General features: G+C 56.4%; 1 protein-coding gene across 2 annotated transcripts in view; it reads left to right on the top strand.

Moving 5' to 3' along the window:
• Nucleotides 1–21,948, top strand: part of MPPED1 (metallophosphoesterase domain containing 1) — a 76,627-nt gene that overhangs the window by 6,429 nt on the left and 48,250 nt on the right. For both annotated transcript variants that reach the window (XM_060306383.2, XM_030855706.2), the window contains exons 2-3: nucleotides 5,512–5,798; nucleotides 14,727–14,908. In XM_060306383.2, the coding sequence (XP_060162366.1) occupies nucleotides 5,575–5,798; nucleotides 14,727–14,908 (406 nt within the window). In that variant the 5' untranslated portion in view covers nucleotides 5,512–5,574. The remainder of the gene's footprint in view (nucleotides 1–5,511; nucleotides 5,799–14,726; nucleotides 14,909–21,948) is intronic.

The following is a 21,948-nucleotide window of genomic DNA, read 5'->3' as shown; positions in this document are numbered from 1 at the left end:
ACCCAAGTGTCTTGTCTCCTTTGCAGAAATCCACCTGCTCTTAAGATGCTCCGTGTACGCCGAGGTCCTTCTCAGTGTCTCCTTTTGGGCCTTCAGCACGTGCCAGGGGCCTCCTAGTTTGGTAGGGGCCTTCTCGGGGGCCCTCCAGGCCCCTCCCCTCTACCTCCTCATAAAGGGGTCTGAGCTGCCCTGCTGATCTGTCCAGCTGCTCCTGCGGGGCTCCAAGCCCTTTGAGGGTCAGTTTCGTATCTGGGTCATTTGGGTCCCAGAACAGGGCCTGCCCTCGAGGGGGGAAGTGGGTGTTTCAGGGCTGACCGGTGTTCTGCGGTGACCTGGGTGAGGGAGTGGTGAAGTTTGCCTAGAAAACTAGTCAAGGGCGGGTGGTACAGGGTGTGTCCAATCACAGCACCCTGGGAAGGAGTGACCTCTGACTCACCCAGTACTGGATGGGAGGGCAGGGGCCAGGAGCCCCCTGATTATCTGAAAATCTCTGCTCGATTCTCAGAAGTTCCTGGAAGAGCTCCTGGGTTTCATCGGAACTTTCTAACCCCAGTAGAAGAGACGCTTAGTGAGAACCTACTGGGTGCTGGCTCCCAGCCAGGTGCTTTTGCAGGTACCGTGTCCTGCTCTCCTGCCAATGGCTCTGGGAGGGAGGTTTAGCCTCCACATGTTTACAGGTGAGAAACCCAAAATCTGAGGAGGTTAAAGCTGCTTTGGAGTCTGGGCTGGGTACCTGAGGGCCTGTATGGTTTCTCTTACTCACTCATTCGTTTGTGTATTGTTTCATTCTTTGGCGTCTCAGCCCAGACACAGGACATTACTCTGGGAGCTTCGGTGAGAGAAACCCCAGGGAGGTCAGGGTCGGTGGGGGGGGGTACATCTTCCCAAGGCCCTGAGCCAGGAAACAGGTGTGTGTGCACAGGTGGGGGTGGTGCGTGGAGCCTTCCAGGCGGAGGGAACAGCAAGTGCGAAGGCTCAGAGGTGGGACTCCCGGTGTGCCGGGGAATCCTGGAGTGGAGAGCTTGGCCTGAGTGGTGAGGCTGGGGGCAGGTGTGGGCTCCTGGGCTCTAAGGAGCCGGGCTCCTGACGAGATCCAGTGTGTGGGAAGGAATGGCGTGGTCAGAGTGCGTGTTAGCGCCTTGGTTCTGGAGGCTGGTGTGATGTGTGGCCTTGGTGATGCAGCAATGGAGGGCAGACAAGGTTGTGGAGGCAGCAGCGGGAGGGGGGGCCCAGGTTGGCCTCTTTCCCGGGTGTGAGCTTCCGTACCGTCCGTCCCTAATAGCTAATTGCCGCCTGGCGCCTCGGCCGGCATCCAGGCTCCTCCTGGCCTGACTCACCTCAAGGCACATGAGGACCAACAAATAAATGTCTCTGAGGGGAAAACAAAAAGAGAAACCACCTTGTGAAAGAATAAGACTTTTGAAAAGCAAGCCCTAAAGAATGGAAGGAGTTTTTCAACAAGAAGTTTTCAACTCTCCCAATCTGGGCTGACTGGTCCTTTATGGAAGGGCCGGCACAAGGCTCCCGTCACCCCATCTGTCACCTCCTGACGCGACCGATGAGAAAGTGGAAGCACAGAGAGGTTAAGTGACTGCCCAGGGTCCCGTAGCTAAACAGCACCGAATTTGAACCCTGAACCTCTGACCTCAAAGTCCAGGCCCTCCTCCATTGCGGAAGCACACCAGGGGCCAACAACAATAATGATATGATGAGACTGTTTATTGATGCTGTCTCTGCCCCAGGGCCTTTGCACTCGCTGTCCCCTTTGCCTTGGTTCTCTTTCCCAGGTCTGGCTCCCTCTCAGCATTCACTTTTGAGGCGATGGCACGTCTTTATACAGGACTTTCTTGATCATCAATGTAAAGTAACCACCCTCTTCTCCCCCAGTACTCATGATTGCATCACCCCATCCTGTCTTCTTCCAGGTACCTATTATTATCTGGAAGTATCTTTTCTATTTACCTATGTGTTTGCTTTCTTGCCCCCACCCCCGGTTCCTTGAGGGCCGTGACCTGTTGATTCTTTCACTGCTCTTTGTGGCATCTGGACCGGTGATGGCTCATAGGGCCAAGGTCAACATTTGTTGAATAAGTAAATGCATTAATCAATCTATTCCACCCTCCTCTTCGTAGTCCCTTTTCCTTCCTGCCCGCTGGCACGGAGGAGGCTCCGGTGGCCCAGCCAGGATGTGTAACTTGCTCAAGGTCATTCCACTGGACAGAGAGCCAGGATGGAAGCCCAGGTCGTCTCCCCCGCAGCGGGTCCCCGCACCCTCCACGTCGCCTGCGTGCTGTGTTGTTTTGTGGACCAGGTGTAAATGCTTCCCAGCTCCAAGCCGTGTGTTTGGGAATCGCTGCTCCCCCTCCGTGGATCGGCTGCGCTCTCCGCACAGTGGCTGGCGCTGCTGCAGCGCCATAAATATTAAATGGGTATTAAAAGAAGGCTCTGCGTTCCCAGTTTCCCTGATTTCTCTGAGCAGGGCCCATTGCAAACCCCCTTTATGTGAAATGCAGCATTTCACTGCGGAGCGCCTCCCGGGACGCCTTGCAGCCTGCGTTTTCTGGCCGAGTCCCCTGGTGCAGACAGGTTCTCCCCCACTGCGGCTAGCCTTGCTGCAGGGCACGCAGGCGCCCGCTCCTTGGGGGCAGGGGTGGGTGGAGGGCCCCATCCCCACACGCCTCCCTTCCTCCATCCCTGCATCCTTCCCTCCATTTCTCCATCCTTCCATCCATCCCTGCACCCATACATTCACTAATTCAGTATTTATGAAGCATCTGTGCTGGGCCCTGGGGTGATGATGATGATGATACGAACAACAATAACAACCTTTTTGAGCATTTACTATGTGCTGGGCTCTGTGAAAAGCAGTTTCCGTGTGTCACCTCATTTAATCTTCATGACTGTATGACATGGGTACTATTTTCTCTCCATTTCGTGGACGAGGAATCAGAGCCCCTGGCAGGTCACAGAGCTGCTGGGGCTTGATCTGACGTAGCAGGGTGAGCGAGGGAGACCTAGGCTCAGCCCCCAGTGGACATCCAGGCTCTTTATGGGACCCTGGGCTGAGGACCCCTGATCAAGGCCTCTCTGAGGAAATACTGGTGTTGTTGAGGGGTGAAGGGTGAGTTTGGCCAGAGGGAGAGGAGGCCAAGGGGGGTCTAGGCTGCCTGTGTCCAGGTTTCAGCACCACCGTCTCTCTGTGCTGGCCTTGGGCAAGAGACCTCACTTCTCTGTGACACACCGTTCTCATCTGCAGAATGTGGGGTATTGGAACACCGATGTTGTAGGTAGGTGGTGAGTCTTAGAGAGGGGCCCCTTGAAAGTGTTGGAACTGCGTGCTCTGAACCAGCTCACAGCACTCATTAGCCAGCGGCCTCTGGGCACTGGAGCCTGCTGGGCACAGACCTGTGTGGCTGGAGTGTGGGCAGGGCCCGCGGGCCGTGGGGCCTCATCAGAGGAGCCACGGTAAGGATTTCAAGCAGGGGCTTGGCGTAGTCAGCTTACATCTGAGAAGACTGCGGTTCTTCGGGGCTCCTGGAGCTGCACCCTTTGCTCGCACTGGACACTCCTGGACCACAGGTGCCCCAGCACCTGGGCAGCACCTGCCCACAGCAGGCCTTCCGTACACAGGTCCCGATTGAACTGAACAGTGATTATAATAGTAACGGCGAACATTAGCTGGGCGCTTGGTGCCTGCCGGGCGCTGTGCTCAGAATTCCTGTTCGTTTAACCTGTGCAGCTGCCCTGGGGGGCGATGTTACTGTTATCACACCCACTTCCCAGAAGACGAAGCTAAGACTTAGATTAGGAAGTTGGCTTAAGGTCACACAGCAGGTCAGCTCCAGGCTGGGCCTCAAACTCTTGTTCAGATCTGGGCTGTTGGAGCCCTGGACCTCGCGTCTGCAGCCTTGCAGCCTCTCCCGGGGTAAACAGGATGGGCACAGGCCCCGAGGCCTGGACACCCTGACTCACCCAGCTAGGAGGCCTGCCACGCTGCATCCGCTGCGGGAACCGATTCGTTAGAAACAACGAACAGGACAAAGAACGGGAGCAAGTGCATCCTGGAGGGAAAAGGCTGAGTTTTTTCTCCTTATCTTCCCAAGTGGAAAGGAGGGATGTGTATTCTGAGTCAGGATGCATTTTTTGGGGGGAGGATGGTGACGGGAGAGCAGAAGGATATTGGTATTTATTGCACCTTGTATGGGCATGATTGTTGAGAGTTCAAAAAATTAATAATCCATTTCTCCTTTGCACCTAATTAAAATGTTCTCCAGTCTCTAATTTTTGTCATTTTCCTAATCTAATTTGTTTTGTGACTGTGTCCATTCTTCTTCCATGTGCAAAGCAAAGGGGATTTTTTCTTCCTTTAATGTGACTGGGATCTGACTGTCCAGGAATAGTTTAAATGATGTTATTTTCTCCTTGGTTAAATGAAGTGCAGATACAATCGTCGGAGGGTCTTAATGACCAAAACCCAAAAAAATCCGAATCTTTGAGGCATTTCCTGTTTACATAGTTAAAAAAAAAATTATGGAAAAGAGCAAGAAAAAAGATGATCTTAATGAGGAAGCATGGGCCGTCATGGCAAGGGTGTGTGTCAGGGTGGGATGCAGTCTTGTTTCCAGGATTTCACGTAGCCGAGTTGGAATCAAAAAAGGGACATTTTAATCTAGTAACTACAAATGCAAACTGTACTTTCCAATGAAAGAAATGAAAAAAATATCTATAGCGTTTGTAAGCTGTGATGTGAGTGGATTCAAGGTTTGACTGGGAACATCGGAATTCCTGAGATCCCTATAAGGCATTCGAGAAGGTTGTTGGTTTTTTGTTTTGTTTTGTTTTGTTTTTTAAGTAGATTCCCCCCCAAGCCCGACCGTGGCCACCCTCTGAGCTGAGTTGGTGTATGGCAGTCTTTCGGGGAAAATCCCTTCTCCGGGCGCTGCTAAAACGATATCTTTAGGCGAAATGGTGGTTGATGAAGGAATTTGTGCCCGTGCTTTCCCCACCTGCTCGGGCTTGTAGGGGTGTGCCCGTGTGGGAGTGTGTTGGTGGGGGGGTCTGAGGGGAGCGGGTGGGGTTGGAGGTGAATCCTTCCTATTCCCCAGTTCCGAAAAGTAAAACTTACCTTACCTGTTTCCAGAACACCAGCCATTGTCTTCCGCATCTCACGGCCACGCTGTGGGCTCTGGGGGGTTTTGTCGAAGGCAAAAAAAAAAAAAAAGTCTTAAGTATTTAAACATGTTGGACCATGCATGCATCCGTCCATGGCGTTGTGGGTTTTTTTTTTTTTTTTTTGGTCCCCTCCCTCCCTTCCCTTTTCTTTTCACCAAAGTATATTCATCAAACTGCTGAGTTGGAAAGATTTGTAATGAGTTTTTGAGCTGTACGACTGTGTTTTTTTTTTTTTTTCCTCTCCCCCGCCCTCTCCCTCTTTCTAAATCTTCATCTGACATTAAATAAAGCAAATCCCAAACAGATTAACTGTCGCACGGTTCTGCTTCGTCTCCTCAGTCTGTTCCCAGGTCTGGCTCGGGGCCGGGCGGCGGGAGATGCCCGGGCGGCCTGCGGAAGTCCATGTGGCGCGCTAGGTGGGATCCCGGCGTCCTGAAAGCAGAGGCCCTGGCCCTCCTGCCCTGCGGCCTGGGCATGGCCTTCTCCCAGTCCCACGCGATGGCCGCGCGGAGGCACCAGCACAGTCGGCTCATCATCGAGGTGGACGAGTACAGCTCCAACCCCACCCAGGCCTTCACCTTCTACAACATCAACCAGGGCCGCTTCCAGCCGCCGCATGTGCAGATGTGAGTGGGCGTCTCCGATGGGACTGCGGGGTGGAAGGTGTGGGTGGTGAGGGCCGTGCGGGGTGGGCTCCTGGACTCGGGGTGCCTCCTGGCTTCTGGGCCCAAGCGTTTCATGCAACGGTTCTGGGATCCCCAGATCAGCGAGGCTCTGAGTTGGGAGGGATGTGGGAGAAGTTGCAGCGTGCTGGCCTGTGGGCCGATTCTGGCCTGGAGTCTTGTTTCATTTGGCCAGGAGAATGTTTTACAAATATTGAAAAATGAGGTGACTGCACACGAAAATCCAGACTTCTGGCTTTGCCGTACAAAGCCCAACGTCCTGGCAACCCCAGGCCCATACGTCCTCGTGGCAATGTCTGGGGAGCTGAGTTCCAGCTGCCCCTTCTTGGTATTTGGTATTGGATTACTGACCCCCTGGTCTAATTCATGTTCCTTGTTGTACAGATGGGGAGGACGAGGCCCAGGGAGGGGACGGGACTTGCTGCAGGCCCCGTGGCAGGGTAGGACCCTGGGCTTGGCCTGGCTGTCCTCTCTTCCCTCTGCCCATCCCTTTTGCCCAGACCCCCTTTGCTTCTGTTGAAAAAGCAGAGATGCTTTCCAAAAGGACTGGGGAATTCTGCTGCCTGCCCTTTGGGGCTGATGGAAAATACCAGGGGTGCCCCAGCAGTGGGGCCGCAGCGAGAACATAGACTCGGGACTCCTGTGCACAGGTAGAACCTTTCCCCCGCTCCCTGGATTTTTTTCCAGTGGTCGGGAGGGGTGCAGGTGGCACAGGGTGGAGGTGGATAAATTCCTGGCCCTGCCCTGGGCGACTCCGGGTGTTGCCAGAACGTCCTCGTCCTTTGTCCCCGCTGCCCGCTCCTATCAGCCCTGCACCACAGGGCTTACCTGGTGAGGAAGCAGAGGCCCAGACAGGTGACCCACGCGAGCCCACACAGCCGGCAGGCACCAGAACTGACGCCCGTCTCCAGTCCAGGGCGTTCTCCATGCTTAGCATCCTTTTGCTGTGATGTCTGTGGACGTAAGTATGTACGTCCCTCCATCTGAGAGTGTAGACATTCGTCTGCTCCATTGCTGAAACTTCTCTCAGCCCCTTTGGGGTGCCCCTGTGCTGGGTCTGGGTCTCTGACAAGCCCCTGACGAGGGGGGAGCCCCACGAGTTCCCAGTGAGAGCACAGGGAGGTCAGAGCTGTGATGGGGATGCTCCTGGGCTCTGGGGCTCAGAGCAGGCCCCCCTGACCTCCAGGCTGGGTCAGATGCCCGCATGAGGACACAGACCCCAGCTTCCTCTAGGACCTTGAGTACCGTCTCTAGGGAGCAGTGGTCAGGTGAGGTATTAGCGGCCGTCCCTTAGGGGAGACGGGAGGACGCGGCCCGCGGCCCGCGTAGAGAAGGAGCCGGGGGTTTCCACACCCGGGCCTGGAAGTGGGGTGGGGAGGTTGCTGCCTCTTGTTACTGTGTGGTTCCCTCGGGACTGGTCTTCTGTTGCAGAGGATGGGTGCAGAGAGATCATTCGTGGGCGAAGGGGTTCTGGAAGGCAGGTGGGCACCAGGCCTGGGGGTGGGCTCCAGCGCTGGGAACACCCTCTTCCCTGCAGCGCCTGCTCTGGAAAACGTTCATTTCCGTGGGAGCCGCAGGGCTGGCCTGTTGGTAGCTGCTTACTTTAGTTTTTGGTCGACTTCTCTTTGGGAAACTAACCCCAGTACCCAGTTTGGAGCCAGACTGGCAGATTTGGGCAGGATGGGAGGCCCTGGGTCTCAGGCCCGCTCTTCCTTGGTCTCTGGGACCTTGAGGCCTGGCAGGGCTGCTGCAAGGGGGGAAGGCCCTCCCAGGGCTGGGTTTTCTCTTCTGTTGCTGGGGTTTATCCTCCTGGGCTGGAAGTGACAGTGCCTGAGGCCCCCGGATGGCACTGGGGACGGGCGAGAGCACTGGGCCCCTCGGGCAGAGCAGGTGGGGTATGTGTCTGTGCCCATTTGTCTGCACACCCATTAGAGGGGCCCCTGGGCACCGCAGATACAGCTGAGTAGTAGCAGGCAGAGCTGTCCTGTAGAACACCCCCGCCGGGCAGCCCCCAGTCCCAGAACAGGGCTAGGGCAACAGAAGTCAGGAGACAGGGCGGCCGAGGGGCTGAGGAAGGACCCTCTGGAAGAGCTGACTTTTAGGTTGAGACCCGGAGGACGAGGAGTGAGGGTAGCAAGTTGGGAGGGGGAAGCAGGCCAGGCAGAAGTTGCCGCAGGGTCTGAGCTGGGGGGTGGCTGGGAAGTGCAGGAACGCCCAGCTGGGCGGAGGGTGTGCTGGGCGGGAGCCACGCGGGCCCCCGTGGGCCGGGCTGTGTCCTGAGGAAGGGCAGTGAATGACCAGGTGAGAGAAGGGTGATTCCCCCGCTTAACAACTGCGGGTTATTTGTTCATTCATCCGTTTACCCGTCCTCTCGGGGTGTTTGTGAGCAGCTGCGCAGCACACTGGTTAGTTAGGAGTGTGGGCTCCAGGCTGGCCTGCCTGGCTTTGAATCCTGGCTCTGCCACTTGTTTGTCGGGTGTCTCTCGGTGCCTCCGTTTCCCCGTCTACGTAATGCTGCTCATCGTAATACTGAGAGTCAGGTAGGTGAACCCACATAGAGGGGGGCCAGGCCACGACGTCCTGTATTGTTAGTATTCGCTGGCTGGGCTAGGCGCTAGGGACACAGCAGTGATCAGGGGCAGAGCCCTGCCCGCGCTGAGCTGACCCTCCAGTGGGACACGTCGTAAGAGTCATGAAGTGCGCGATAGCGTAGGATCCTGGTAGCAACAAGTGCCGTGGAGAAAAAGCTTAACGCCTTTTCGTGGTCGCTCAGCTGGTGTGGGCGGAGCAGGTTCCCACCGGCCTGCCCCGCTGCCTCCCTCCTGGCCTGCTCTGTGCTGCCTGCTCCTGAGGCCAGGGCTCCAGGCGTTATTGGCAGCGGGGCTCTGGGGAGGCCGCGGGTTTGGGCCGGGTCCTGGGAAGAGCACACCGTGCGCCCTGGTTCTGGACTCCTCATCCGGTGCTCTCTCATTGCCTGCTCGGGTCAACCCACCTTTGAAATGCAACTTTGTACACAGCTGGGTGAAGCCGGATCGCGTGGGGACTCGGCGGGGCGCTGTTCCCTCCCACCCCCTTCTTTGGACTCACACCCTGCGCACCAGGGAAGCACGTGGGTTTCCATGGCGAGTCTCCACCGAGGGAGACGCGGGAGGATGGCTGCCACTTCCCAGCACGAGATTTATTGCCACCCTGGGCTTTGTCTCTGGGGTGAGGGAGTGAGGGGCCCTATTTAATAAATCCACAATTTACATTTAGTAAAAACAGTGACCGTCCAAACGCGGCCTCCGATTGAGCCCCGTGATTTATGTAGTTGCCCCCAGGGACCCTGGCGGTAACGAGGCTGTCTTTGCCTGAGGAGTGAATGTCTGGATCTGGGCCTCTGGGTTTTGGGCCCTGAGACGGAAGACCCCTTACCCTGGGGGCCGAGAAACCCTGCGGTGGTCTGGGGAGAGCCCCTCCAGGCACCGGCCCCTTAGTCCTGGGTGGGCAGGTGGACGGGTGGCCTGTTGCTCAGCGAGAAGGTGAGAGCAGTGTCTGCGGGACAGGGTTACCCTGGGGATCCACCTTATGGGGGGGGAGCTGGTGCCAGGCATGGCGACTCCTCTCTGGCCTTTAAAGGGAGTTCCATCGGTGGATACTAGACTAACCCGTTTGAAGACCCTCCAAGCACGTCAGGCTGTGTGGGGTCCTTGAAGAATGTAGCAGGGCGGGGCACTGCTCTGCGCCAGGCTGGGACTGGCCCCCTGTCCCCGGCCCTCAGCTATGCGCCAGGTTGGAGTGCCGACCCCCTCGCTAGGTGACACGGAGGCTTCAGAAGGGACCCAGTGGCCCCTAGCCCGTCTGTGCACTGAGAGGTCTCCAGGAGACAGTGAGGGTCAGCCTTGGCCCCGGGAGGGGCCAAGGGGGCGTGGCAGGAAGAAAGCCCCGACCTGGGCTCTGTCTGTTCTCAAGCTGCATCCTGCTCCCTCTCCCCAAGGGCTCCAGGTGCAGTTCTGGTTTCTGGGACGTTTATGTTTTTTATTTAAATTAATTTTTATTGGAGTATAGTTGCTTTACAGTGTTGTGTTAGTTTCTACTGTACAGCAAAATGAATCAGCTATACATATACATATATGCCCTCTTTTTTGGATTTCCTTCCCGTTTAGGTCACCACAGTGCGTTAAGTAGAGTTCCCTGTGCTATGCAGTATGTTCTCATTAGTTGTCCATTTTATACATGGTATCAATAGTGTATATGTGTCCATCCCAATCTCCCAATTCCTCCCACCCCCCCCATACACATTTGTTCTTTCCGTGTTTTCTGGGACAGTCCATTGTTCCCTCTGCCTCCCCTACTCTTTGTCCTGACAACATAGACTCATCCTTCAGATCTCACCCAGGTGTCACTTCCTTGGGGACACCTTCCCTGACCCTTCCCCAGACCTTCCTAACGGCCCCCCACCCCGATCTAAGCACTCAGAGCCTTCCCTTCGTGACACAGGCTTCAGCCTGTGCTTATGCATTCATTTGTGGGACAGTTTTCTAAGCATCTGTCCCCTCCACCAGCACGGGCTGTCCCTCGAGCCTAGCACAGTGGACAGGAGGAGGGAAAGAAAAGGGAGCAAGGATGAGGCAGGGTGCACGCCCCAGGAAGAGTGTGGTGGGAGATCAAGGAGGGCTTCCTGGGGGTGGTGGCATAACCCCGGAGCTTGGAAGACCGGCAAAAGCAAAGCCAGGATGTGGGGAGGAAGGGCAGGCACAGGGACTCGGGGTGGAGGTCACCTCGGAGTCAGTGCTTCGTGGAAAGAGCCTTGGGCAGTGTGGCCCGGTGCCAACCAGTCCCTGCCCTCCTCTGGGCCTCCGTTTCCCCACTTGTAGGATGAAAGGAGGGAACCAGAGGTCTCTCTCATTCTAGAACGCCACAGCTCGTGTCCAGTTACGTGGCTGGACATGGTTTTGGAACTTCACTGAAGGAACGAGTCCTCTGCTCTCCACCCCCTGGCTTTCAGTGTACCCTATTTCCCCAGGAAATAGTGGGGGGATGGGGCTCTGCTTCTGATGCCCACATGAGTCTTTGGTACCAGGAGCTGCACTTCCAGGGAGCCAATGGCTTAGGGGAGAAAGAGACCGAGAAGGGGTCCAGGGCACAGGAAATGGGCTGCAGGGGGGCAGCCCTGGGTGGTTCCCACCCTACAGAGCTGGACTGGAGGATGGGAGGGTCCAGGGCACAGCAAGGAAGTCGCCGAGCCGGGGTGCCAGGCTGGGTCCAGGTTCTGGAGGCTGCATTCTCTATTCTGCACCATGCCTGCCGCCAGGATTCCGGTGGGAAGATGCCTTGTGAGGCTGGAGAGAGTGGTGACAGATTATAGGTCTCAGAGAGAGAGAGAGAAAGAGCCACAGCCTTGATGGGGGCCCCTCAGCAGGCAGAGGCTTTGGGAAAGTCGGGTTTGGCCCCCCCCAAACCAGGAACACTTGTTTCCATACCTTCTCTCTGGTCCATGAAGGACGACTCTGGAATAACCATTTTGCTTTGTTTCTTCTAGTCGCGAGAAGGTGTGAGGTTAAATGCCCCCACTCCAGTTCTGAAGGCCTATGTTCAAATTCTACTCTTTAACGTACTAGCAAGTGCCCTGGATGTGGGACTAACCTTTCCAGGCCCCAGTTACTTACTCTACGGGGCTGCTGGAACTCAGGGGTTAGCCAGGGTTTTGCCATTGCAAGTGTCAGAAACCCAATTCAAATTGTCTTATGGGTAAAGGAGAGTTTACTGGCTCACATAACTAGCTAGGAAATCCAGATTGGGACCAGCTTCAGGCACAGCTGGATCTAGGGTTCAAAGGATGCTGCCGGGTCCTCCCACCCTTTGTGTGCTCTCGTTCTCTTTCTCCGTATCTTCATTCTTCTCGCTCTTTTCCTTACTTCTAAACACCAGCAGGGTTTCTGGGAGCTGCACGAGGTGGTCTCTATGGGTGTCCCGTCCTGTGCCTAGCAGGTGTTTGGTATTTAGGGGGCACTCAAGAAGCATTTGTCCATAGATTGACTGAATGAAATGAAGGCCTGGAAATAGTCCAGCTTGGTGTGAGTTCTGGAACCAAAAACCAGCTTCAAATTCCAGCTCCACCAGCTTCCATAGCTGAGATCCTGGGCACGTGAGCCTTTTCTGCTCCTCAGTTTCCTCATCTATAAAATGGGCACAACCATAGTGCCCTGCTCAGACAGTCATTGTGAGGGTGAAGAGAGCAGATGCATGTAAAGCGCTTAACGCGTAATGAGCTCTCAGCCCGTGGAAATCATCAATATCATTACTGTTGTTATTATTTCAAGGTTCAGCATTTGTTACAATCCAAATAGCCGGAGGACAGTGCCGGGAAATAAGAGTCTATTTTTTTTTTCTCTGGGGATTATTAGGTTTGCCTCCTCACTGAGCTCAGAAGCCTCGGGGCGGAGGGAAGTAAGAACAGAGTTAATTAAAGAGCTTGGGCTCCAGCAGCAGGCCCAGCCTGACTAGCGCCGGTGCAACTCGCGTGCTCTTGGCTGGCTGATGGCGGGAACTGCTCAGGGCTCCTCCACAAGGGACTCACAGGGGGTGGCATCTCACTCCCTGTGTCTCCTTTTTTTTTCTCTTTGACTTGTTTTCTGTTTCCTTGTGGTGTCCTCACAACCTCAGTGTATGTGAGGGGGAAAGAAAGAAAGAAAGAAAGAATGAATGAATTTGAATGAATTTGATTGGCTCACTCGTGTTCCTTGCCGGGCCAGTAGCCCAGTAGTGATTGGCTGCCTTGGTCCAATCAGCTGTGTTAGGGGCGGACAGGTGGATTCACAGGCCAGCTCCCTGCAAGACTGTCACATGGGGTGGGGGGAGGGACCCAGAGGACAGAGGAGTGGCAGCAATTACTGGGAGGGAGATTTGAGCTTCCAGACCAGCTCAGGCATCACCTCCTCCTGGAAAGTTCAGGGGGCCCCAGGCCAGGTTAGGGCCTTCTCTGGCCCCCAGCCCCTCTGCTGCCCCATCGAATCTTGTGACTTTGTCGTTTCCTGGCCAGGTCTGTCTCCACCATCAGTCTGGGATCAGGCCTGGCTCATTCAGTTCCCCAGCTTTGAGCTCAGGGCTGGTACCCAGTAGGCATTCAGGATGTGTTGTGTTGAATGAATGAAGGAATGAGAGGGATGAAGGAGGGCTCCAGAACCCTCCTGTTGCCATCATCAGACTCAGGGATTTTTCCTCTTCTCCCCGGTCGGGTCCCACTCTGACCTGCTGGGATTCTAACTTGACTTGACCACCCCCAGAGAGGAGCCCCGTGAACCCCTCCCGCCGCAGCCTGGTGACGTGGAGGGGCCGATGTGACGCTGTAGCTGCGATGGGTGGGGCGTGCTCATGCTCCCTGCACATTAGCCTGCTGAACCCACGTCTCTCGTAAGGTGTTAGTTACGTTTCTTCGAAGTATTTTGTCTGAAGAACAAGAAGCATAATCAGAAAGATGCCTTTGAAAGTATTTACGTAACTGATGTGGCGCTGCTTTTGGTTTGGCACATAATTAGATTTAAACACAACTCCTCGAGCCGCATCCTCGTTGGGAGAGAGCAGCTCGTTGAAATGTCATTGCGTTGTTTTTCAGAGTTTTGAGCCTGGAAAAATCAGTCAGCTGAGGAGGCAGAGTGTGGCTCTCGGGGAGAGCCCTGAACTGGGGGGGCCGCCTGTTCGGTGTCCTCCTCTGTAAGACGAGAAGGCTCCCAGGGGCTCCCAGGGGCGAAGAACTTAACGGTTGTGCCGCTTGTTAATTTTCTGAGCATTGTTGCCTAATGAGATAGCTCCATTTTACAGACGAGCAAACCAAGGCCAGACATTTTCCTAAGGTTACACGTTAGTGACGGGCAGCAGATCTGGGATCTGAAGCCTGGTCTTCTGATTCCAGAACTGTTTTCCTACAGGACCTTGGAAAGCCCTTGTTCTAAACCCGATCGGATCCTCTCATAGTTTTGGAAAATTGCTGCCTGCCTTTAGTGCTTTGTTTCACAGGTTCCCACGAAATTCCCCCCTTCCCTCGTGGCTCTCCCCGGATGCTACTTGTGCTGTCTCTACACAGTGCCAGAGAGTCGGATCTTCCGGCTGGAAGGTGGAGCTCCATCCATGCATCCCTGATGGGGCTGATAGCACCCCCCAAGGGGGTGAAAACTGGTTTTGGGGGGTGAAAAAAATCTTACTCTGATTCTAAAGCACAGATACACGCACAGTAAATGAACAGATATACGGCGTATCTGTGGTGTTAGAACTTTATGAGAGAGGGGTGAGTAGAAAAAACATCTAAAAAGGCCCCTTGGGCTTCCCTGGTGGCACAGTGGTTGAGAGTCCGCCTGCCGATGCGGGGGACGCGGGTTCGTGCCCCGGTCCGGGAAGATCCCACGTGCCGCGGAGCGGCTGGGCCCGTGAGCCATGGCCGCTGAGCCTGCGCGTCCGGAGCCTGTGCTCCGCAACGGGAGAGGCCACAACAGTGAGAGGCCCGCGTACCGCAAAAAAAAGAAAAAAAGAAAGAAGACGAAAAGGCCCCTTAAGGGCTGATAATGAAAAAAAAAAAGGTAGGGAGGTACTACTTGTCAAGCAGCAGGTTAGCTGTAGCCGCCATACAGGTGCCCGGCTGTACCTGTCAGCCCTTCCCATTCATTACCTCGCAGCAACCCTCGGGGCTTCCCACGTTACAGAGGGGAAGCTGAGGCTCAGGGGGAAATGTTTTGCCCGGCTAGTGATCAGGAGGGGCAGGATTCGGACACAGGTGGGCAGGCGGATGTGATCTGGACCACGTGTGATCTGACCTGGCTGTGGTCTGAGTTGATGGGACGTGAGCTGCAGGCTCCCAGCGCCGCGACCCCGTGACCCCATGATCTTCTCTCCCCTCAGGGTGGACCCGGTGCCTCATGACGCCCCCAAGCCGCCCGGATACACCCGCTTTGTCTGCGTGTCTGACACCCACTCAAGGACGGACCCCATCCAGATGCCCTACGGCGACGTGCTCATCCATGCCGGGGACTTCACCGAGCTGGGGCTCCCGAGCGAGGTGAAGAAATTCAACGAGTGGCTGGGTAGGTGCCAGAAGGGGCGGTGCCTGTGAGCAGCCGGACTCGGGCGGCCCCCTGCCCACCGTCCTTCCTCCCTGCTCTGCCCGGCCCCTCCCTGGACTTTGTCACCTGTCCACCTCCCCTGGGAAGCCCCCTGACCTCCGGGACCAGGCCACACCCCTCTCACTCTCCCGTGACACCTGGGAGGTCTCCTACCCCAGCGCTTGTCTCTGCTGTGATTTTCCATTTGTTGGTGGGATTTTTTTGGCCTGGGGGACTTCCTCCCAAAGGAATTTTGTCCAGGTTTGTTTTTGTCCACTTGTGTGTCCAGCCCCCAGTGCCTGGTACAGGTAGATGCCGAGTAATAATTGATGAGCAGATAAGTGGCTGAATGGACGGATGAATGAATGACTCTCTGGGAACAGTGATGTCAGGGCAGGCACCTCAGCTGGTAGGTACAGCCACCCACCGTCATTGACGGCTTCTCCAGTGAGGGGACCCTCCAGGCCTCGTGGCCCCAAGCAGGAGCCCAGGGGGCCCGGTGTGGGTTCCTCCGTGGGCAGCCATTGGTACAGGCAGCGGAGTGCCGTCCTGCGCCATAGGAGATGGTGGGCCACGATTTGCAAGCACGCCCCTAGGGTTTTGTCCTTGGCTTTGCTTTCTTCCAAAATAAGAAAGACATAAATCTGGGGTGCCCCCCTGGGAAAAGCCGTTTGCTTGGAATCCAGGGACACCTCCCAGCGAATCTCTGTGCCATGGCCCAAGGAGACAGATGGGTGGCCCCTGGGCTGTTGACACAGAGGCCTGGGTACGGGGCGGGCCCACCTCCCCGTGCAGCCCCTCGTGGCCGCCAGACGGTCCCCCGCCTCCCCAGGGGCGTCCCGCTGTGCAGTTGGCTGGGAGCTGTGCAAGCAGAGGGGGGCCAGGAGCGAGGCGGGTGGCTGCGGCGGGAGAGGCTGGCTCTGCCAGTCGAGACAAATATTTACAAGCAAGGCCTTGCACTCCCCTTGGCGGGCTCGGAGCTTTAAATATTGATTATTCAAATGGCAAGTTCTCATCAAGGGGCCTGTTTGGGCTGAGCTTTGTGAAGGCTGGGGTGGGAGGGGCTCCTGTCGGTGAGTCTGCCCTGGACTTCTCCCCACGCCCCGGGCTGCTTCCCAGGAGGGGACCCTCACGGGGGCTGGTTTCTTGTCCCCCTGCTGTGGGTCTCAAAAGATGTGAGGCTGAGCTGAGTCCGTGTCCCAGGCAGAGAACAGGAGTCGCTGGTGGCCGGGCACCTGCTTGTGTGCCAGGCTCCTTACCACCACTGCCGGGCTGAATTTGAGGAAGAGCCATTTGGGGTGGGTGCTGTTTAGACCCCTATCTGACAGAAGACGATGTCGGCTCCCTTGCACTGAGGTTCCCGAAGTGAGGGACTATTTCCGATGTCCCCCCGGCCCAGACGTGCTCGTCTCCAAGCTGAGTGAGTAAATGAACCCAACAGTTGCATGTGCCAGGGGGGTGGTGGCCAAGGGCTGTGGGATCTCAGTGCAGAGGCTGGTGGTGGCCTCTTCCCAGGCTGGGGCGGCTTCTGGGACAAGCTGCCGTTGGGCTGGGCCCAGCCTGGGGAGCTGGGCGATGGTGCTGGGAAGAGAGCAGCTGCAGGTTGAGGGGACAGCAGAGGCCAAAGCCTGCGGGGGGACACTTGAGAGGTGGCATGACGTGTTGTGACTGGAGGGAGGAGGTTTGGAGAACGTGAGGGTGATGAGCCTGGAAAGAGGGGTGGGGACTCCCTGAGACTCTGCACATAAGGGGAAAGCAGGGGCCTGGGAGGGCCAGCACGGTGAGATGTGGCCATTTTAGGAGAATCTCTTTACTCGCCTCGTAACAGAAGTCAGAACTGTGTGCTGGAGGAATTCAGGAGGCTTTCTTCATGTCTGCACTTGACGTGGGATTGATTTCTTTGCCTGGATCATCACGGGTGGGAAGGGTGAACTTACAGAGGGGTCTCCCTTTTACAAAAGGAACCTCTCCCCTTGGCAGCCTTGAAGTGTTTGCAGATGTCACTGTTTGTCACTCAAGTGGGCTGGGCGGGGCTTCAGCCTGAAGAGTGACAGAGCTGGAGGAATTTGCATGTGAGTTAGGGCAGCAGTAGGAGTGGGTTTATAGCGGTCCGTCTGCAGCTGGCTTTCTGGGAACTGGCCCGCTGCGCAAGGTGACTCACCTCTGTGGGCTGGCGGTTCACGTGCCAGGGGTGTGGTGATGCGGCAGAGATGGGCTCAGGGTGGTGTTGTAAAGGGCTCTGTGTTTATTGAGTGTTGGCATGTGCCCTTTATGTATATTATTAAATCATTTGCTTCTCTTGATGAGGGAACGAGGCGGGAGCTATTGTCATCCCCACTTGACAGAGGAGAAACCGAGGCCCAGAGGAGTGAAGGAACTTGCCCAAGGTCACACAGCTAGTAAGTGGCAGAGCTGGGGTTGAAACCCAGGCAGTTGGACTCCAGAGCCGAGCTCTGTCCTCTCCTCTGTTATCACCTCTCTTGTTTTTATGGTGAAACCTCACTGATTCGAAGTTAAGGTGTGGGCTGTGCCTCTTGGGGCCAGACGTCCAGGGTCAGCTTTCTCCCAGGTGATGGCAGCAGTCGTGTGACCTCTCTGAGCCCCCCAGCCTTGTTTTAACTGGGGGTGGTCAGGCTCCCCTTGACCTGCCTGCCTCTTTGGAGGCAGGTTGTTTTGAGACTCCACTGGGATGGAGGAAATGTTCAAGTGTGTGAACTGTAAAGGGCTGTGCAGGTGTTATTACTGCCTCCAGGAGCTGGCGTTTGCAGATCAGGGCCCCCTTGGGGTAGAGGTAGGGGACATGGGCTGGTCCCACAGTAGGCAGTGGGGGGCCTTGAGCTGAGCCTTCACGTTGAGTTGCAGGGAGAAGCGGTAGATGATATGTGTGTGTGTGGAGTTGACCTGCGATCTCAGCTGTGTGGGCAGTTCTTGCAGACACACACACACACGCACACACACTCAGCAAAGACCGCAGGGGTATTCATTCGTCCATTCAGTACACCTCACTGAGAGCTCTGTGCAAGTGTGTCCCATGCAGTGGGTGATGGTGGGGAGTGAGGACAGGGTGCTGCGTCTGGTGATGGGGACACAGTGGATGGGTGGATACACCAGCAGCAGTAAGAGAACCGTTCACGTGATGAGGTCGGCAGAGCGCTGGCCCAGGGGGAGTGATGGTGACTGAGAGCCCCTTGAGGCGCCATGGAAGGCCTCCCTGAAGAGGTGGCTTTGGGTGAGGCGTGGAGGTGAGAGTGAGGTGATGTAGGAGGGACATTCCAGGCAGGGGCACAGCGGCTGCAGAGGACCTGAGGGCAGGCAGGCAGGTGTGCAGTGTGGAGGCTTTGTCACTGGTTGGTTCAGATACGCCCTGTGGGCCAGCGGCAGGAGTTTGGGGTTGATTCTAGGTGCCATGGGGTCTTTGGGAAGGTCTGTGTATGGGAGTGACCTTTAAAAAGGCCTGGATTGCGGAGACAGCAAGGCCAGTGAGGGCAAAGGCTCTGGAATGTTCCAGAAGCGATGTCTGGGAGATGGGATCATGAGGGATTTTTATTTTCTTCTTTATGGTTCTCTCTTTCTTTTTTCCCTCTGATTTTCTATAGGGAGCATGTATTATTCTCGTAGCTTTAAAAAGGCAACACTAAAATCTCGCTGTTTTTAAAGAAATGCTGGCCTCTCTGGTGTCTGGTGCACAGTGTGTCCCAGGATGGGGCTAGGGGCCGCGCTGGGCTCAGGTCAGTGCTGGTGTCATCCAGCCGCTCAGAAGCTCTCCCCTGGAGCCCCTTCCCTAGGCCAGCGGGGCCCCATCCGCCTCTCAGGTCCACTGGCCATGCCCTTCCTCCGCCCGAGTGAGAAAGTTACAGAGTTGAAATTCATAAGCAGCTTCTTCCCTGTTCGTTGATCTCATGGAAAGCACCTAAAATCATATTCCAGGGGGCACCTCCAGACAGACAGGAGAAGGGTTAAAAAGTTAATAGAGGCCCTCCTTGTGAGAGGCACCTAACTGGGGAGCGGTGCGGCTAAACTCACGCGACCGTCATTTGCTGCCGGCGGCGTTGCTCTTGGCTTGGGTGTGCGTGGCGTCCACGTTTTGCCCACTTGCAGGCTTCTGTCTGGGTCTGTGTTCTTTGGGGGGCGCTGGGTTGGGGATGACAGGGCCCCTCTGAGCAGATCCTTTTTCCCTTCGGCCATTAATATCCCAAATACGTTCATGAAATAGAAACACCAGCTTGATTTGTAAATGTCCCCGTAAGCAGCTAAAAAATTGCTAAGGACGGGCTTTCTGGCTATAAAGAGTGAAAAGAAGAGCAAAATTGGCTGAAAATGGAAAAGGATGTGCTGGAAGCTCCTTGCTCCCCCGCAGTAACTGCGTGAGGATGGACCGGCAGCGTGGAGCCCACAGACTGGTTGGCCCAGTAAGTCGTGTCTGTGCAGGGAGGTGGGACGGCATGAAGGTTAAGAGCTCCCTCCTGGAAGTCAGGCAGACCTGTCTTCACCCCTGCTTCAGCCTCTTATTTGCTGTGTGACCTTAGCTTAGCCACTCAACCTCTCTGTGCCTCATCTGTAAAATGGGAAGAATTAGTTACCTACCCCATGGGGTTGGGGAGGATTGAAGAATCATGTTCCCATACAGTGCTTAGCGCAAGGAGAAGCCCTCCGGAAGTGGCAGCTGTTGTCGTAAGAAGCCTGCCTCTCCCTGAGCTGAGTCCGCCACGAACACAGGCAAATCAACGAGCCTCAAGGTCGGCGAGCCATCTTCTTCCAGCCACACTGGCAGACTCCAGTGCCCCACCTGGGCCCTGCCTCATGCTCGTCCCCCAGCTGGGAAGGCTCTTTCTCGTCCACCCGACAGTGTCCTACCCACCCCTAAATGTCGTTCTTCTGAAGCTTCCCCCTGCCCCACTGGGCGGCATTGGTCCCTCCTCCCTGTGCACCCAGGGCTCCCTATTCAGTCCTTGGTGGTGGCCCTCACCTTGTGGAGGGAATTGTCTGTGTCCTCGTGCCTCCCGTCCGCCCTGCCTCCCCCTGAGACTGTCAGCCCCTGGAGGGCAGGGCGCGTCTCATCCCTAGCACCAGCCAGTGCCTTAGCCGGGGGAGGCCCTGGACAGAGACGTAGACTCGGGGTGTCTGCACTGTGAGCTGGTCCCTGCGTCCCCAGCAGGGTTGGTTGCTGTTGGGTGGGACAGCAGCAAATGGGGCTTCGAGGAGGGCCGGGCTGTGACGCAGAAGAGTGTGGGCATGGCTGTCGCAATACGGGACTCCGGGAGGGTCTGCGAAAGGGCAGAGGCTGAGTGGGGGTCTCCAGGATGAGCCTAGGAGCTGAGGCCGGCAGGTGAGCCTGGGCTCGCCACTGGAAGCCGGGGGGTGCTGAGGGTGGGGACAGAGGCCGAGCACCCAGGAGCACCCGCCTCCCAGGATGCCGTCTGCAGAGGCAGCGCCTGACCCTGAGGCTGCGACACGCCCGCATCTTCCCCGAGGGAAGAACACCAGGCCAAATTCTGCCCCTGGCTCTGAGTGACAGCCGTGTCCTCAAGAGCTGTCAGTTCACGAGACGGGGTTCACAAGATGCCAGGAAGCCTGCTCTCTGCGACTGGCAGGGGCCAGGCTGGCCTCCCCACGCCCCTGTCAGGAGAAGCCTGCAGCCACCGCATCCCTCGCTCCCACCCCCGGCTCCTGCAGCCTCAGACCCCGGCACTGGCCTCAGAGCGACTGCCCAGAGGCCACAGCCGGGTGCTCACCCCTCCTCTCCGCCTCCCCACCTGCCTGATGCTGCCCCGTCCAGCTTGGCTTCTCCTTCCCCAGCTTCCACACCTCCCTCTCTGGGCTCCCTGCTTCTCCATCTCCTCCTTTTGTTCCTGGTTCTCCTCCTTCTCACTGAAAGTGGCTCCTCCTGGGACCAACCGTGGGCCTCTCGACCCCTTCTTTCCAGATGATAGTCATACCCTCCTGCTCTTGCTTCTGCCTAGACTCACAGACACCTCCATCTCCTCCCAGACCTGATCCCTCTTTGAGATCCAGCCGGTATATTAATCAGTCTTCTCAGAAGACACCTCCTCCTGGCTGTCCACCAGGATTTTAGACTCGTTTTTAGGTCCCAAACTGAACTCCCAGACCTCAGCCCCATCCCCAGAGGCTATGTCGTAAGACGTAGGCCTCCACTGAGACCCAACCACAGCTCCGGTATCCTTGCTCCCTTCCCTCTGAGGCCATCAGCGCCACCCATTATTTTCGCCCTGCTGTTGTCTGTCCTGCCCGTGTCTTCTTCACTCACTTCCGTCACCTGCCGAGCTGCTTTGGGGTCCCAAGTGGGCCGTCCTGCCAGCCTCCCCTTCCTCCTGCAGGATCCTGTGAGCCCCTCGAGGGTTGAGACGGCGCCTAGTCCGTGCAGGTCCTCAGGACCCAGCCCAGCCTGGCCCCAGGGGTGCTCGCGGGTGTCTGTTGAACAAGCGTGGAGAGGTCTGGTTACCCACGAGGGGCTGGTTAATTAAGTGGCGCTACCCTTAGCGGCATCAGGCAGGGGAGGAAGATGACTGGCAGTGGAGAGTTTAGAAGTTATAATTAACTTTTTACTGGCGCCCTAGCATAAAACGATATATAAGACAATGTAAAAGGGGTCCAAGGATTTAGTTAAATAGAGCTAGGTCTTTTGCAAGTAAACCCTTAATTAAAATCTGTGAGGGAGGAAGGGAGAGGAAGGGAAACGGAGAAATCATTCCGAGGGGATTTCTTTGTTTTTTGCCTCATTTGCCGCTGCGTTGAGGGCCCGAGGGCCATAGGGGGTTGGTGCAGAGACGGGCTCCACGCCGTCCTTTTGCCTCTTTGCTGTTGGACTCAGGAGCCCGTGGCAGGAGCTGCAGGTGGGGCTGAGGATCTCTGTGCTCCCCAGGATCCCCGGGGAGCAGGAGGCTGCTCCCTGGCACAGAACCGTTATTCTCTGTGGGAAACAGTTGTTTCGGACGCAGCTAGAGGTTGCTGACCTCCTCACCCACTGCCCAGGCTCGGCCCTTCTCTTCTCTCCCTTCCCCCCA

This window comes from Globicephala melas, chromosome 10 (genome assembly GCF_963455315.2).
Source record: "Globicephala melas chromosome 10, mGloMel1.2, whole genome shotgun sequence".
In the NCBI taxonomy this organism is placed as follows: Eukaryota; Metazoa; Chordata; class Mammalia; order Artiodactyla; family Delphinidae; genus Globicephala; species Globicephala melas.
Note: the sequence above shows the minus strand (reverse complement) of the source record. Positions and strands in the feature narration are given on the sequence as shown.